General features: G+C 45.0%; 1 protein-coding gene across 4 annotated transcripts in view; it reads right to left on the reverse strand.

The window, feature by feature from the left end:
- Gnb1 (G protein subunit beta 1) overlaps window positions 1-12,729 on the reverse strand; it is a 78,126-nt gene that overhangs the window by 19,724 nt on the left and 45,673 nt on the right. For all 4 annotated transcript variants that reach the window (XM_048350086.1, XM_048350088.1, XM_048350087.1 and 1 more), the window contains 3 exons: window positions 9,330-9,426; window positions 3,548-3,586; window positions 1,555-1,661 (listed from right to left, as the gene is read on the reverse strand). In XM_048350086.1, the coding sequence (XP_048206043.1) occupies window positions 1,555-1,661; window positions 3,548-3,586; window positions 9,330-9,386 (203 nt within the window). In that variant the 5' untranslated portion in view covers window positions 9,387-9,426. The remainder of the gene's footprint in view (window positions 1-1,554; window positions 1,662-3,547; window positions 3,587-9,329; window positions 9,427-12,729) is intronic.

Raw genomic sequence — 12,729 nt, forward strand, 5'->3', positions numbered from 1 at the left:
CCTCAATTCTTCCAATCTCGATTTCCTTAGTAGCTCAGATAAAAAGCATGAGCCACCACTCCTGGCCTACAGAACTGATTGTAAGTGTGCTCACTACAAAAACAGATAAGCACGGGAAATGACAGGAAAGTTACTAAGTTTAACTTAGTCTACAATATAAACGTTTATCAAATCATGGTGCATTCTATAAATACAAACAATTAGTGCCACTTCAAAATAAAAATAAAGGGCTGGAAATATGGCCTAGTGGTAGAGTGCTTGCCTTGTATACTTGAAGCCTTGGGTTTGATTCCTCAGCACCACATATATAGAAAAAGAAATGGCACTGTGGCTCAAGTGGTAGAGTGCTAGCCTTGAGGAAAAAGAAGCCAGAGACAGTGCTCAGGCCCAGAGTCCAAGGCCCAGGACTGGCAAAATAAATAAAATAATAAATAAATAACATAAAAATCAGGTCTGGTGCTGGTGCCTCACACCTGTAATCCTAGCTACTCAGGAAGCTGAGGTCTGAGGATGGCGGTTCAAAGCCAGCCCAGACAGGAAAATCTGTGAGATGCAAATTTAACCACCAGAAAACTGGGTGTGGTGCTGTGGCTCAAAGTGGTGGCCTTGAGCTAAAGAGCTCAGGAACAGTGCCCAGGCTCTGAGTTCAAGCCCCAGGACTGGAAAAAGAAAAACAGACAAAAACCTAGTGCAGTAGACACACCAGTCATCAGCTATGCAGAAAGCTTAACTAGGACGATGACAATCATGAGTGCCTGAACAAAAATGCAAAGCCCTATTCACACACTAACTGAAGCGAGGACTGTCTGAAGGAGTGGCCCACCTGTCTAGCAAACACAAAGTCCCAAGTTCTCTGTGCCATAGTGTGCACCCCCTTCCTATTTTATTCTGATTGCTAAAACCATCACGCACTCATCTGAAGCAAATGAAATTGTATGAGACCCTCTGCAGAACAAACTAAAGATAGAATCTTTTGTTCTCTGGCTATTTACCAGAATAAAGAAAAAGAAAGCCAAGCAGAAAATTCCACTCTGACAACTGAATGGGAAACAAGTACAAGATGGGCCCCGTGGCAGGATGGTAACAGCCACTAATGTTACACGTGCCCCCCACGCCGGCCAAGCAGAGGCCAACCAAGTCCACACACGTCCTCAGACCAAACCCTTCATCCTCCAATGCCAGGACAGCCCTCCCATTCTAACCAGTGGTGGAGGAACTTCAGAACAAGGTAGAACTGGAGGAACCAGGGCAGAGGACAAGACAACGTCCTCCCTCGGAGTTGCAGGGGGAGCCCACAGGAGAGCCCGAAGTACAAGGGTCCTGAGAAGAAAGAGAGGCAAGGAGCGAGGGGCACAAAACTGGGGTCAGCAGGGAAGCAAGGAAGCGCAGAGCTGGTGTTACATGCCTCTTGTGGGTGGCAAAGACAGCGGCAGCCAGCTTAACCCTGCATGGAGATTTGGACAGAGAATCTGGGTCTGTGCATACTAGACCTGGCTAATTCCCAAACCTGTATTGTCCACTAGAAATCAGAACAGTTTGCAGGACCATGAGTACCTGGAGTCTGTGCCCCAATGCATGGCATAGATCTTGGCCAGGTGCCCGCGCAGTGTCCTTCTGGTGCGCATCTGGATTCTTCCCACTGGGTCAATGTTGTTTGTGATCTTAAAAACAATAAAAGTTACTGTAGGTTAACATGGGAAGCAGCAGCTCTGCACTGGTGGCCTCTCCGGCTTCCCAGTCCGTCATGGCCTGTGGCTTTCATGATGCTATTCTACACCTAACCCTCCTCAGGATTCTTAGGTTTTACAGTACAGATGCTCTAGGCCGGCTTCAGAGACACGCTTCTTCCTTTTTTCACTTCTCCTCATATAGGCCTTACAGGCCTGGCTCCTCTTATCCCTCACATAAGTAATGTTCACCTAACATAAAAGTAACTACTCTGACATTGTTTTGTACACAATCACTATCACAATCATTAAACAGTATGCCCATTTCCCTCTCCCTGATCCCAGCCAAACTCCCTGTCTCTAAGGATTTTCCTATTTTGGAAATTTCACATGAATGGAATCATAAAATGGAAAACCCATGTGGTCTGCTTTTTGTTCTCATCAAAATGCTTCTGGAGAGAAGCTGCCACCTGGATAAGGTGCAGCCGCCATGTTGCTCCCTCTCCCGTGGGAAATATGGCCCCACTAATAAAACTTACACACACACACACACACACACGCTTCTGAGGGCTAGCCATGTTGTAGCATGGAGGTGTTTCATTTCTTTTCATAACTGAGTAATATTCCATTACATGGATACATAATAATCATCCTATAGGAATTCTGGATTTCTTCTACCGTTTAGCTACTGTAAATGCTTTCAGTGTAAAAACATGTTGCACAAGGTGGTTACCACTACATTGACAATTTTACTTTCTGTAGTTAACGGAGGCAAAAAATATAAACAGAAAGTTCCAGGTATAAGCAATTTATGAATTTAAAATTCTACACTGGTAGCATGGTGATATTTTATGCCGTCCCAGTCTCCCCCACCCAGAATGGAAATCACTTTCTCTAGTCCAGTGGTGTGAACATGCCAGCATTCAGCCATTTAGTAGCTGACCTAGCAATTAGATAGATTCCAGTGGCACTGCAGTGATCACAGGTCCACAAGCCTGAGATGGTCACTTCATTTTACCCTATTACTCCCCAGGCTTTAAAACAGTGTGGGAAGGTATCTAAGAGTATAAGTCCAGGGTTGGGAATATGGCTTAGTGGTAGAGTGCCTCGTATATATGAAGCCCTGGGTTCGATTCCTCAGTACCACGTAAACAGAAAAGGCTAGAAGTGGCACTGTGGCTCAAATGGTAGAGTGCTAGCTTTGAACAAAAGAAGCTCAGGGGCAGTGGCCAGGACCCGAGTTCAAGCCTCAGGACTGGCAAAAAAAAAAAAAAAAAAAAAAAGTCCACACAACTATCACAGGATATATTGCCATGATTTTATCATGAGTTATTATTAACCTCTTCCTTTGTAAATTTATTTTATAAATTAAATTTTCCACAGGTCTGAGAATGTAGGGGCATCTATAAGGTCTAGTACTCTAGGAAAGTTAAGCATATACCTACAGCTTCCCAAGGACAAGGGGGTCAGGGTGACTACACGAGGAATGTTTGAAAACCGGTTTTCAATTCTTCTGGCATATATATCTAGCAGTCACACTGCTGGGTGATATGGCAATTCTATGTTTAACAGTTTGAGAAACTGTCAAGCTGTCAAATATTGCAGTGCTGTCTGAGAAAAATGTCAAATATTTTAAGACAAAATGGTATCTTAAAACTACTTGCTTTTTACAAGAAGTAATCCCTAATGACTAGAAAAATAAATTCTTCTTATCTCAAAAACCCCATTAGTCTATATATCTATCATCAGAATGACTTCTGAATAAAAGGTCCTGGCAGTGGCTTTACACTTCACTGCATAGGAGAGGCAAAATAAACCCACTCCAGCCTGCACTAGCCTCTGGCCCAAGCAAACAACTGTAGAGTAGAATTGGTTCTTACCTGCGAGAGAGTTGCATCTGCACACGCTTTTCGAGCATCCTAAGAAATAATGACAAAGGAAATTAGTCATGCTTCACCCATTCAATCTCAGGACCTCGTCCACCAAAGCATCAGAGGGCTTCCAGATACTGCCAGGAGCAAAACAGAATGTAGCTCTTTCATAATCAGTGCTATTTTTTTATTTTTATTTTTGGCCAGTCCTGGGCCTTGGACTCGGGACCTGAGCACTGTCCCTGGCTTCTTTTTGCTCCCAGCTAGCACTCTGCCACTTGAGCCACAGCGCCACTTCTGGCCGTTTTCTATATGTGTGGTGCTGAGGAATCAAACTAGGGCTCGTGTATACTCTTGCCACTAGGCCATATTCCCAGCCCCTTAATGCTATTTTTTAAAGTAAAATAATCCTATGTTTTAAAAAAGCAGAGTGTGTACAATGATGGAGCACTTTTTTCAAAACTTCCTTTTTTGGCCAGGCACTGGTGGCTCGCACCTGTATTTCTAGCTACTCAGAGGCTGAGATGTGAGGACAGGAGTTCAAAGCCAGCCCAAGCAGCAAAGTCTGTGAGACTCTTATCTTTGACTAGAACTACAAAAAAAGTCAGAAGTGGAGCTGTGGTAAAACATTATCCTTGGACAGTGCCCAGGCCCTGCATTCAAGCCCCAGGACCAGCACAGGAAAGAAAAACAAATGCCTTCCCTTTCCTCTAATACTCCCAAGCCCACTTCCCAGACTATGCCTATAGACTGTCAAGACAATAGCAAGTAGAAAATTTGTAAAAACCCAAATCAATCTAAGACATGCACACTTCTTATCTACACAGTAAAAGCCCAGAAGAACTGCCCCTGACACTGGGGCAGGAGTGGGAAGCTGGGAGCTGGTTTCACCTTCCCAGGGGCACACATACTTTTTCTTTCTTACAGTCGCACTGAGGTCAGGAGGGGAGTGCCCAGCCCAGAGAAAACAGGTTAAAATACCTGCTATTCAAGCATGCAAGCAAACCAACAAAAAACACTAACAAACTGTTCTTGCACTAATGCCTTTGTCTTTGAGCTAAACAATCATTAAATACAAGTTATAGGAAAACAAAGGAACTGCAATCAGACAATCGATACCAATATGATTTTCTGGCTGATGCTATCTTGTCAACTGTGTTCTAGAAGACCTAGCAATGCAGTTATGAATGATGTCATGCCCCATACTAACTGAAATTTTTATTTTAGTGACTTTCTGCAGTGGCAGCCAGCCACTGGTGCGCTGTTCCCACTCCTGCATGTTCCCGGATCTACATGCAGGAACAGAGTGCCTCAGTGTGAATGGGCTAACTTATGAAGCATACAAGATAGACTGAAATTACTATTACTGTATGAATAAATCAAATCGCTAGATTCCAAATTGTCTTTGGGTTAAAAAAAACAACACAATTTTTAAAAATTCTGTTCTTTTGCTTTTTGTGTTGGTCCTAGGGCTTGAAGTCAGGGCCTGAGCATTGTCCCTGAGTTTTTTTTGCTCAAGGCTAGTGCTCTTGCACTTGAGGCACAGGTCCACGAGATGCTTTGAGGTAATTAATTGGAGATAAGAGGCTCAGGACTTTTCTGCCCTGGCTTTGAACTATGATTCTCAGATGTCAGTTTCCTGAGAGCTAGAAGGCTCCTCTCCTAGGATCGTGCCTACTTTCCCAGATATAGATAGTTGGATGGATGTCAAAATAACAGGGCTGGAGGCAGGAATCACAAGTAGAACACCTGCCTAGCAAGCATGAAGGACTGAGTTTAAATCCCCAGTGCCACACCCACAGTATACTGGATGAAATGGTATTTGAGATATAAGACCAGATAAAAAATTCAAGATGATAGTATTCCCCACAGGATTGGGGCAGCGACCCAACAGTATGTAACTAAAACCAAACAATTACTCAACATATAAAGGTCAAAAATTGACCTCTCAGGGGAATACAATAGCTCAAAAGCTAGGTATGTACGTTCATATAAGACTACTGTCGACATATGGTCTAATATCGACATTACATTTAAAGCCCTAGGCGAACTTTCTTGGGCTTGGCCACGTGGCTACTGTATATGTTCTTGATACATTGTATGTATGTCTACCTGACCTAGAGAAGGGATAGAAAAACAGGGCGTAAGATATCACAAGAAATGTACACACTGCCCTACTATGTAACTGTACCCTTTTTTGCACAACACCTTGTCACAAAATTTGTGTTCAATTAATAAATTAAATTTTAAAAAAAAATTCAAGATGAGGGCTGGGAATATGGCCTAGTGGCAAGAGAGCCTGCCTCGTATACATGAAGCCCTGGGTTCAATTCCCCAGTACCACATATATGGAAAACGGCCAGAAGTGGCACTGTGGCTCAAGTGGCAGAGTGCTAGCCTTGAGCAAAAAGAAGCCAGGGACAGTGCTCAGGCTCTGAGTCCAAGGCCCAGGACTGGCAAAAAAAAAAAAAAAAAAAATTCAAGATGAGGGCTGGGAATATGGCCTAGTGGCAAGAGTGCTTGCCTTGTATACATGAAACCCTGGGTTTGATTCCCCAGCACCACAAATACAGAAAATGGCCAGAAGTGGTGCTGTGGCTCAAGTGGCAGAGTGCTAGCCTTGAGCAAAAAGAAGCCAGGGACAGTGCTCAGGCCCTGAGTCCAAGCCCCAGGACTGGCCAAAAAAAAAAAAACCAAGAAAGAAAGAAAGGGAGGGAGGGAGGGAGGGAGGGAGGGAGGGAGGGAAAAAGGGAGGAAGGAAGGAAGGAAGGAAGGAAGGAAGGAAGGAAGGAAGGAAGGAAGGAAGGAAGGAAGGAAGGAAGGAAGATGGTCACTTCTTGTTTCTGAAGCCAGGGACAGTGCCCAGGCCGAGTCCAAGACCCAGGACTGGCAATAAATAAACAAACAAATAAATCAAGATGATCACTTCTTGTTTCTTAGTATATTTTAATTGTGGTAACAAAACCATGTACAAGCCAGGTGCTGGTAGTTCATGCCTGTAATCCTAGCTACTCAGGAGGGCTGAGATCTGAGGATCAACGCCAGCTCAAACAGGAAAGTCTTTGAGACTTTTACCTCAAATTAACCACTAGAAGAAGCAGGGCACGGGTGGCTTACACCTGTAATCCTAGCTGCTTAAGGAGGCTGAGATCTGAAGATAGCAGCTTAAACCTAGCTTGGTCTGGAAAGTTCATAAGACTCTTATTTCCAATTAACCACCACCAGAAAACCAGAAGTGGTGCTGTGGTTCAAAGGTGAAGAGCTCTAGCCTTGAGTGCAAAAAGCTCCGGGAGAGTGCCTGGGCCCTGAGTGTAAGAGCCCCATGACTACCACCACCAACAACAAAAGACTGGAATTAAGACTGTGGCTCAAAGTGGAAGAGTGCTAGTCTTGAGCAGAAAAGCTCAAGGACAGTGTCCAGCCCCAGAGTTCAAACTTCATGGCTAACAAAGAAAAAAGAAGAAAGAAACATGTATATATTATCCTGTGGGACCAAGAATAGGGCAATGGAACTGGACACAGGGGGCCTACTATACAGGGTGATGGGTGAACATACAGGAGGAAAAGAAACATCATTTTTAAAAACATGGGTGACCTTCATCTTGGTCATACTGCCTCTTTTTTTATTTTTGCTGTGAACAAATATGAGTTCATGACTTAGGAGGAATTTGAAAGCAAAAAATGTCTTACACAATATGTCAAGGTCTGGGAATGTGCCTTAGTGGTAGAGTGCCTGCCTAGCATGTATGAAGCCCTGGGTTTGATTCCTCATAGTATCACACAAACAGAAAAAAGCTGGAAATAGTGCCACAGCTCAGGTGGTAAAGTGCTAGCCTTCCTTAAGCTAAAGAAGCTCAAGGAGAGCACCAAAGTCCATAGTTCAAGCTCCAGGACTGGCAAAAAAAAAAAAAAAAAAAGTCACATGGAGATTATTTTTCGGGGTAAACCTAACAAGTTTCAGATACAATTCTTCAGTTCCCTAAAAACTCCAAATTTTATATCCCTAGTTATCTCTCTATCAGGCTTATACTAAAAACAACTCAGTTTTGCTTACTTTTAAATTTATGCTGCCTTAGGGCTCAGCAGTAGAGTACCTACCCAGCAAGTACACAAGGCTCTGAGTTCAAACTCCAGTATCAGGGCTGGAAGCATAACTCAAGTGACTTAAGTGTCTGTCTAGCAATTGAGTCTCGTGATAGTATGTTTGATTTTATCTTCAATTAGGTATTACATACTCTATCTGTTGTTCACTTAAGAACATCTCCTTTAAAAAAGAAATCAGCCTGGCACTGGTGGTTCATGCCTGTCATCCTAGCTAGTCAGGAGGCTGAAATTTGAGGATCATGGTTCCAAGCCAGCCAGGGCAGGAAAGTCCATGAGCCTCTTATCACCGATAAACAACTCAGAAAAAGCCAGAAGTGCTACTGTGGCTCAAGTGATAGAGCACCAGCCCTAAGTACAAAGAGGCCGAGGGACAGTGCCTAGGCCCTAGGTTCAAGCCCCAGGGCAGGCAAAAAAAAAAAAAAAATCAGACTTACCCAAGTTACCTTTTACTGTTGATATTAATACTTATTTTTAAAACTTTTTTTAGCCAGACTGCTAGTGGCTCACACCTGTAAATCTAGCTACTCAGGAGGTTGGGATCTGAGGATTGTGGTTCAAAGCCAGCCCAGGCAGGAAAGGCTATGAGATAGTTATCTCCAATAAACTACTCAGAGAAATCCAGCAGTGGTGCTGTGGCTCAAGTGGTACAGCACTAGCCTTGAACAAAAGCTCAGGGACAGTGCCCAGGCCCTGGGTTCAAGGCCCAGGACCAAGGATGAGGGTGGGAACAACTCTTTTCCTGCCCTCAATTTAGCAGCCATGTTCCTTGGGAACATACCAAAAAGAGGTCCCCAAAATAGTTCCCAAGGTAAGGATAAAAAAGTCAAATCCAGGGGGCTTGGAATATGGCCTAGTGGTAAAGTGCTCGCCTCATATACCTGAAGCCCTGGGTTCGATTCCTCAGCACCACATATATAGAAAAAGCCGGAAGTGGCATTGCGGCAAATGGTAGAGTGCTAGCCTTGAGCAAAAAGAAGCCAGGGACAGTGCTCAGGCCCTGAGTCCAAGCCCCAGGACTGGCAACAAAAACAGAACAAATTAACAAAAAATTCAAATCCACGGCTGGGGATGTGGCTTAGTGGTAGAGTGCTTGCATGCATGAAGCCCTGGGTTCAATTCCTCAATACCACAGAAAAGGCTGTAAGTGGCGCTATGGCTCAAGTGGCAGAGTGCTAGCCTTGAGCAAAAGAAGCTCACGGTCAGTGCCCAGGCCCTGTGTTCAAGCCCCAGGACTGGCCAAACAAAAAAGAAAAAAAATAAAATAAATCAAATCCAGGCTCCAGTCAGTGGCTCATGGCTATAATCCTAGCTACTCAGTGGCTGTGGCTCAAGCCAGACTGGGCAGGAAAGTACATGAAACTCTTTCCAATTAACCACCCAAAAGGCAGAAGTGGAGCTGAGCTCAAGTGGTCGAGTGGCCTAGAGCCACTAAATCTCAGGGACAGAATCGAGGCCCTAAGTTCAAGCCCCAGGGTCAGCATGCACACACACGAAAGTCTAAAAAAAGCCCTTTATGAATTCTGTGAAAACATTTCATGTACAAACAAGTTATGATATGAGACAAGATTGTGAAAACATGTATTGGGCTAAGTATCTTCACATACGACTCGACTCAATTATGCCTCACAGTCGCTCCTTCCCCAGTGGGTAGTTTCTGACCTACAACTCAAAGGCACATGCTACATACTCTAATCTGGTTCTTCAGTTGCTCGGCCTCCTGCCGCAGCTGATCAAGCTCACTCATCTTCAGGTCTCTGCTCTAGACGCTCCTCAGAACCAACGATCTGAAAGAGAAATAGCAAAAAAATCTGACAGGTGACAGTTGAATAGATTATGAAACCGATGAGCAATGGTCTCATGATGAGTCAGAGGACTTGGGTTGGGGACATGACTAAAGTAGTAGGGTGCCTCACTGGCAAGCATGAGGCCAGGTTCACACCAAATACAAACAAGGAAAAGAAAGAGTAGGTACACAGAGCTGAGAATTTGTCTTTGGCATTCGTCAGATTTTATAAGCTACCTACTTGGGGCTGCATTAATAAAATGCAACTTCAAGCTGGATGCCAGTAGCTCATGCGGATAACCCTAGCTACTTAAGTGGTTGAGATCTGAGGATCTCGGTTCAAAGCCAGCTTGGGCAGGAAAGTCCATGAGACTCTTTTTGCTCGCGCGCGTGCGTGCATGTGTGTGTGCCAGTTCTGGGCCTTGGACTCAGGGTCTGAGCACCGTCCCTGGTTTCTCTTTGCTCAAGGTTAGCACTCTGCCTCTTGAGCCACAGCACCTCATCTGGCCATTTTCTATATATGTGGTGCTGGGGAATCGAACCCAGGGCCTCATGTATGAAAGGCAAGCACTCTTGCCACTAGGCCATATTCCCAACCCTTCCATGAGACTCTTATCTCCAATAAACTACTCAGAAAAAGCCAAAAGTGACACTGTGGCTCAAGTGGTAGAGGTCTAGCCTTGGGCAAAAGCAGCTCAGGGACAGAGTTCAGGACCAGCCAAAAAAAAAGCCCAGGCCCAGAGTTCAGGACCAGACAAAAAAAAAAGGTAACTATTGTTTGTAAAACACAACACCTAGGACTAGGAATGTGGCTTAGTGGTAGAGTGCTTACCTAGCATACATGAAGCCCTGGGTTCGATTCCTCAGTGCCACATAAATAGAAAAGACCAGTACTGGTGCTGTGGCTCAAGTGGTAGAGTGCTAGCCGTGACCAAAAGAAGCTAAAGGACAGTGACCAGGCCAGAGTTCAAGCCCCAGGACTGGAAAAAACAAAAAGGAACCCCACCCCACCCCGCCAATGTCTAGAAATACACTGCTGATAATATGGCAGTAGCTTGAGAAACAAAATTGCAATAAGGAACATTTTTCATAAAAAGTTCTGGACACCCTAAAACCAGGAATGTAAAATGGACATCTAGAGTAGAAACCAGAGAAAACAATTGGCAGTTGTTTTAGGGAAGAGGACCAAGGCAATCTAGCAAGCGAGCTACTGGACCCCCAGCAGTTAGTCATGAACCTGTGCCCAAAGGTTTACGCAGCATTCTGAAGGCCCCTGGGGCAGCTCCAGCCTTCCACTCCTACCCAATCAGGAGGCTCAGCAGTAATACCTTGATCCTTCTAGGTACACGCCAAAGCAGCCTAGGATAAACCTTGCACACCCACCCCAATTACCTTAGACAGGGTTCCCCCATCAAAGAAAACACTTCTGTCAAACAGATGGCATCTTTTTCCAAAAGAAAGAGGTAGCATTTTTTACTAACATCTTGTCACGTCAGCCATAAGTATAGCCAAAGTACCACAAAACACATGTAAATGTCATTTCTTGAGGTGTTTAATTCTCAATGCAAATTACAAAGGAGAACAAGTATACCACCAAAAATTTTGTGGCAAGGTAATGATGGCTGGCTCATGATTGTAACCTAGCAGAAGGCTGATATCTGAAGATGGCAATTTGTTTTATTTTATTTTTTTGCCAGTCCTGGGGCTTGGACTCAGGGCCTGAGCACTGTCCCTGACTTCCTTTTTGCTCAAAGCTAGCACTCTACCCCTTTAGCCACAGCGCCACTTCCGGCTTTTTCTGCTTATGTGGCACTGAGGAATTGAACCCAGGACTTCATGCATGCAAGGTGATGAGCACTCTACCCCTAGGCCATATTCCCAGCCCCTGAAGAAGGCAATTTGAAGATAATTTAGGCAGAAAAGTCCTTGAAAAGTCTTAACTCCAAATAACCAGAGAAAAGCCAAGAGTGGAGATATGGCTTAACTAAGAGAGTCCCAATGTTGGCAGAAAAAGCCAAGAGAGAGTTTGAGGTATTGAGTTCAAGCCTCATTACAGGAACAAAAACAAAAGCAAACAAACAAAAAATCCCACCAAATTGCATGAAGTCAGGCACTAGTGGGAGCTCACACTTGTATCCTAGCTGAGAGGCTGAAAAGTGGAAGGATTGTGATTTGAGATTAGTCAGGCAGAATTTTTTGAGAGAGAGAGAGAGTCTGTCTCTCACCTAGTATGGGATCTCAGACACTTGCCACCACGCACAGTTTGTTTGTTGGGATGGGGGCGGGGGGTGGAAGACTTGCTTCTTTTTGGCCAAGGCTGGCCTTGAATTTCCATCTTCCCTATCTCTTCCTCCTGAGTAGCTACGATTTGCAAGCATGAGCCACCACAGTGCGGTGCTTACAGGAATTTCTTTCTTCTTCCTTTTTTTTTTTTTTTGGGGGGGGGGCAGTCCTGGGGCTTGAATTCAGGGCCCGAGCACTGACCCTGACTTCTTTTTGCTCCAGGCTAGCACTCTTTCACTTGAGCCACAACGCCATTTCTGGCTCTTTTCTATATATGGGGTGCTGAGGAATTGAACCCAGGCCTTCATGTATACAAGACAAGTGCCCTACCACTAGGCCATATTCCAGCCCCCCCGCCCCGCCCCCCGGCAGTTGTGGGGCTTTTACTCAGGGCCTGGGTGCTGTGCCTGAGCCTCTTTGTGCTCAGGCTAGTAACAGAGTCACTTTTGCTTTCTGAGTGATTAACAGGAGGTAAGAGTCTCATGGGGACTTTTCTGCCTAGGCTGGCTGTAAACCCATGATCCTCAGATCTCGGCCTCCTGAATGGCTAGCTAGGTATACAGGCCTGAGCCACCAGCACTGGAGTTTGCACTCAGGTCGCCAAACTTGCTAGGCTGGCACTATACCACTGAGCCACACAACCAGTCCTTTCTTCCACTAGTCTGTCTCCTGCCCAGGCATCTTTCCTGTCCTAGCTAGGGATGGTAGGCACACAACACTATATGTACAGCTTCTTCTACAAAGATGGAATCTCAGGAACTTTCTTCCTCAGCTGACCTGGGAACCAGACACCATGATTCTGAGTTCTCCACCTACCCTAAGGCTAGGGTGTGTGACATGTACTTGGCACTATAGCCACATATGGGTTAAGAAGGGGTCACAAAAAACCCCTTCTTGTTGAGTGCCGGTGGCCCACGCCTATCATCCTAGCTACTCAGGAGGCTGAGATCTGAGGATCACAGTTCAAAGCCAGCCCCGGCAGAAAAGGCTGTGAAACTTTTATCTCCAATTACCCACCTGA

This window comes from Perognathus longimembris, chromosome 7 (genome assembly GCF_023159225.1).
Source record: "Perognathus longimembris pacificus isolate PPM17 chromosome 7, ASM2315922v1, whole genome shotgun sequence".
NCBI lineage: Eukaryota > Metazoa > Chordata > Mammalia > Rodentia > Heteromyidae > Perognathus > Perognathus longimembris.